The sequence below is a fragment of the Engraulis encrasicolus genome, chromosome 19 (assembly GCF_034702125.1).
Source record: "Engraulis encrasicolus isolate BLACKSEA-1 chromosome 19, IST_EnEncr_1.0, whole genome shotgun sequence".
Taxonomy (NCBI): Eukaryota; Metazoa; Chordata; class Actinopteri; order Clupeiformes; family Engraulidae; genus Engraulis; species Engraulis encrasicolus.
The window spans coordinates 15,035,382-15,040,381 of NC_085875.1; the positions used below are offsets into that span (position 1 = coordinate 15,035,382).

General features: G+C 49.3%; 1 protein-coding gene across 1 annotated transcript in view; it reads right to left on the minus strand.

Moving 5' to 3' along the window:
• ush2a (Usher syndrome 2A (autosomal recessive, mild)) overlaps nucleotides 1–5,000 on the minus strand; it is a 582,756-nt gene that overhangs the window by 519,477 nt on the left and 58,279 nt on the right. The window contains exon 8 of the mRNA XM_063184090.1: nucleotides 1,592–1,794. Within this exon, the coding sequence (XP_063040160.1) occupies nucleotides 1,592–1,794 (203 nt within the window). The remainder of the gene's footprint in view (nucleotides 1–1,591; nucleotides 1,795–5,000) is intronic.

The following is a 5,000-nucleotide window of genomic DNA, read 5'->3' on the forward strand; positions in this document are numbered from 1 at the left end:
TTTCTGTTAAAAGACATTCTATTTCATTTTATATTATCAGTGCTCATTGACAAGGTGAGAGCGGGTGAGAGGCAGGTGGTGAAGGTTCGCTCAGGTGGCATTTGAGGGTTACTGCAGGGAAGGGTTAGAGAGTAACAAGGGGAAGGGGAGAAAGAGGGGGGGAGAGAGAGAGAGAGAGAGAGAGAGAGAGAGAGAGAGAGAGAGAGAGAGAGAGAGAGAGAAGGAGAAGAGGAGTGGGAGAGAGAGAGAGAGAGAGAGAGAGAGAGAGAGAGAGAGAGAGAGAGAGAGAGAGAGAGAGAAGGAGAAAGGGAGATATGCATGAAGAGTGAGTGGATGTCCTTCAGTGCTACTGGGAGGGGCAAAGGGCTGGCGTGGCTTTGGGTGGGCTCCCATTGTATTGCTCAGGTGACATTTGAAGCCCTGCCATGAAGATCCAACAAAGGAGATCTGAATGTGCCATCTGGAGAGTGGCCAGGCCATGAAACTGGGCTCTTCCACCCTCCACATCTAACCCATCCCCCTCTCTCCTTACACAAAGCCTGCCCCAGGCAGGCATGATGCACAGCTCTCATAAAAAAATGTATTATATAATTAACTTATGATGCACAAAGTATGAATAAAAGTGGGAAATGTTATGTTAACATTTATAGGTACGTTTTTTAAATCAAACATTTACTTTTTTTTTTTTATTAATAAAGAATACTCTGTTAAAAGGTTTGTAAAAGTGTTACCTAAGTGCCTTGCTCAAGAGCAACAAAGCCATTCATTGTCTTAGGGAGTGGAAGGGTGGGATTCAAACTGGCAACCCTATGATCTAAAGCCCATCTCCTTATCCATTTGGCCATGGCTTCACCACTGCTCTCCTCATCTAACCTACCCTAGCAGCCACTCCTCAACTAGCCTTCTTTTTTTGGCCATGGCTTCACCCACTCCTCCCTAACCGACACCCATCCATCCTCACTGCTCACCTCCCCCAAAATCACCACCCCAGCCTGCTCTCCTCATCTAACCTACCCTAGCAGCCACTCCTCAACTAGCATTATTTTATTAAAGATATTTTTTGGTCTCTTTAGACTTTATTATGGACAGGACAGCATGAGAGGTAGACAGGAAGCGCATGGGGAGAGAGACAGGAAGGGGTCGGCAAAGGACTCGGGCCGGGAATCGAACCCGTGTCAGCCGCATGGCAGGCGAGTGCCCTACCGGATGGTCACGGCAGGGCCCCTCGACTAGCAGTCTATAATCTAAAAGAATAACATTGCTTATAATATTGCAGTATTGCAAAGTATGTATTTATAGTACGACATCATATCACAGTCGGCACATTTCGCCCCTTGAGCAAGCCATCGTTGCTTACGTGCACTGTGCTTAACAGACAAAATGAATCTGTTGTGACATGGTGGTATAAATAAATAAACAGATGAGTGAAAGCCTGGAGAGTCTGTGTGTGTGTGTGTGTGTGTGTGTGTGTGTGTGTGTGTGTGTGTGTGTGTGTGTGTGTGTGTGTGTGTGTGTGTGTGTGTGTGTGTGTGTGTGTGTGTGTGTGTGTGTGTGTGTGTGTGTGTTTCTACTCTGAGGAAGAAGATCAAACCTGGGAAACTGGAGGCAGTTGACTGAGTCTGGGTGCGGCAGCGCGCCGTTGTCCTCCATGCCAAACACGCTGCAGTTCTTGGCCAGGTACTGCCAGTCCTGCCACTGCCCACCGACGCCGTCGCCCATGCCCATGCCAACCCGGCGCTGGATACGCACAGCCTCTGGCTGGGCACTCAGGAACTGCAGAATCACATAGAAGACCTGCAGGGAGAGAGAGAGAGAATAGAGAGGGGGGGGGGGAGAGAGAGAAAGAGAGAGAGAAGAAAGTGGTAATACATTTGAGAAACGGAAGAGAAGCCTGCAGATCAGCAGAGAGAGAGAGAGAGAGAGAGAGAGAGAGAGAGAGAGAGAGAGAGAGAGAGAGAGAGAGAGAGAGACATAATACATTTGGGAAACGGTACAGAAGCCTGCAGAACAGCAGAGAGAGAGAGAGAGAGTGTGGGGGGAGCAGGGGGACATACAAACAGAGTTATATGTTAAGTAAGTACTACCGAGGAGAGAGAGAGAGAGAGAGAGAGAGAGAGAGAGAGAGAGAGAGAGAGAGAGAGAGAGAGAGAGAGAAGGAGAAAGGGAGATATGCATGAAGTGCTAAGAAGAGAGAGAGAGAGGAGGAGGAGAGAGAGAGAGAGAGAGAGAGAGAGAGAGAGAGAGAGAGAGAGAGAGAGAGAGAGAGAGAGGGAGAGAGAGGGAGAGAGGAGGAGAAAGGGAGAGAGGAGGAGAAAGGGAGATATGCATGAAGTGCTAAGAAGAGAGAGACAGAGAGAGAGAGAGAGAGAGAGAGAGAGAGAGAGAGAGAGAGAGAGAGAGAGAGAGAGGGAGAGAGAGAAGGAGAGAGGAGGAGAAAGGGAGATATGCATGAAGAACTAAGAAGAGAGAGAGAGAGAGAGAGAGAGAGAGAGAGAGAGAGAGAGAGAGAGAGAGAGAGAGAGAGAGAGAGAGAGAGAGAGGAGAAAGGGAGATATGCATGAAGTGCTAAAGAGCGGAGGATTATCTATTATCTGCACGGCAGCAGTCAACGCCATCACTGACTCCTCAAGCGCATTTGCCGCTGCGAGGAACAGCTTGAAGCGTGCTACCTCTTTATGCACTTCTCTCTATCCCCCCTTCCTTCCCTCCAGCTTTCCCTCTCCCACTCCCCTCTCCCCATCCCACTTCCCTACATCTTTCTGTCTGTCTGCCTCCCTCTCTCTCCCTCCCTCTCTTCCTTCCTTTCTTCTCCTCTCTCCCTCCCTCCCTCCCCTCTCTCTCCCTCTCTCTCCATCTATTTTTCTCTCCATTTATCTCTCCCTCTCCACTTTTCTTTCCCTCTCCACCCCTCCGTCTCTCACCCTCCCTCATTTGCCTTTCTGTCTCCTCCTCTCTCCCTCCTCCCCCCCTCCCACATTCCATCTCCCTCCCTCTCTCTCCCTCATTCCCTCTCTCTCTCCCTCTCTCTCTCCCCTGCCATGCGTTGTGTGTCCAATTCTGTTCTGACGGGGTTTGTTAAAACTGGTCAGTGCTCTGCCTAAGTGGACACTTCACAGGCGCTGGGCACACTGCAGACCCTTTTATCTCTCCAACTGAAGTGTGTTGAGAGGGGGGAAATGTGTGTGTGTGTGTGTGTGTGTGTGTGTGTGTGTGTGTGTGTGTGTGTGTGTGTGTGTGTGTGTGTGTGTGTGTGTGTGTGTGTGTGTGTGTGTGTGTGTGTGTGTGCCCATGTGAATGTGTCTGTGTGTGCCCATGTGTGTGTGTGTGCCCGTGTGTGTGTCTGTGTGTGTGTGTGTGTGTGTGTGTGTGTGTGTGTGTGTGTGTGTGTGTGTGTGTGTGTGTGTGTGTGTGTGTGTGTGTGTGTGTGTGTGTGTGTCTGAGCGCCCACCGAAATCCATCACTCCTCTGTACTCAGCTGCATCACTTTCTGCTCTCCCTAAGCCGTACCAAACAGAGAGAGGGAGAGAGAGAGAGAGAGAGAGAGAGAGAGAGAGAGAGAGAGAGAGAGAGAGAGAGAGAGAGAGAGAGAGAGAGAGAGAGAGAGAGAGAGAGAAAAAGAGAGCGGGGGAGGGGGAGGGGGAGAGAAAGAGAGGGAGAGAGAGAGATACTAAAGAGAGAAGAAAAGTACCAACAGAGAGAGAGAGAGAGAGAGAGAGAGAGAGAGAGAGGATGAGAGAGAGAGAGAGAGAGAGAGAGAGAGAGAGAGGATGAGAGAGAGAGAGAGGGAGCAAAAGTAAATGGACTGAAGGGGGGGGGTGGGCTGAAAGAGAGAGGGATTGAGATGAAGTGAGTGAACGAGTGACAAAAGAAGAAAGAAAGAAAGAGATGTAAAAGAGCCTTCAGAAGTTGTAAACCATAAAGGCCTGCATCTGTTTAGCTGTGCTTAAGCTGCGCGAGATGCAGAGTTGGTCCGTGGCCACGGTTTGGCAATGCAGAATGACAACAATGAGTAGAAGCATACTGTACTGTGCGTACAGACTCACACACACACACACACACACACACACACACACACACACACGTACACACACACACACACACACACACACACGAACAAACACACAAACACGCGCGCACGCACACGGCCACACAATCACACACACACACACACACACACACACACACACACACACACACACACACACACACACACACACACACACACACACACACACACACACACACACACACACACACACACACACACAGCCCACACACACACACACTTAAACATTTACAGGCCAGCAGCCTCTTAGAACTCTCTAAGGCCTTAGGTAGTACACAACACTACAAGGAAACAACAAGAAAATCAAGAAAACAAGAACATTTAAAAAAAAATTGAGGAGAAAAGCTGAGCAGTATACAGCTGGCACTGAGAATGGTAGAAAAAGCCCAGGCCAAGACTGTAGACTAACCGGCAGCAAGACCCATTTTCATCCTGTACAGGAGATCCAGAAAAGAAGCCCTGGCACGCTTAAGACTCAACACAACACAATGCAACACAATGCAACACAACACAACACAACACAACGCAACACAACGCAACGCAACGCAACGCAACGCAACGCAACGTAACGCAACGCAACGCAGCACAACGCAACGCAACCCCATAACACAACGCAACGCAACGCAACACAACACAGCACAACGCAACGCAACACAGCGCAACGCAACACAACACAGCAGAGCACAACTCAATGCAGCACAGCACAGCACATCACAGCACAAAACAACACAACACAGCACAACATAACACAACAGCATAACACAAGGTAACACAACACAACGCAACGCAACGCAATGCAACACAACGCAATGCAACACAACACAACACTGTGCAACGCAACGTAACGCAGCACAACGCAACACAACATCATAACACAACGTAACACAACACAACACAATGCAACACAATGCAACGCAACACAATGCAACGCAAC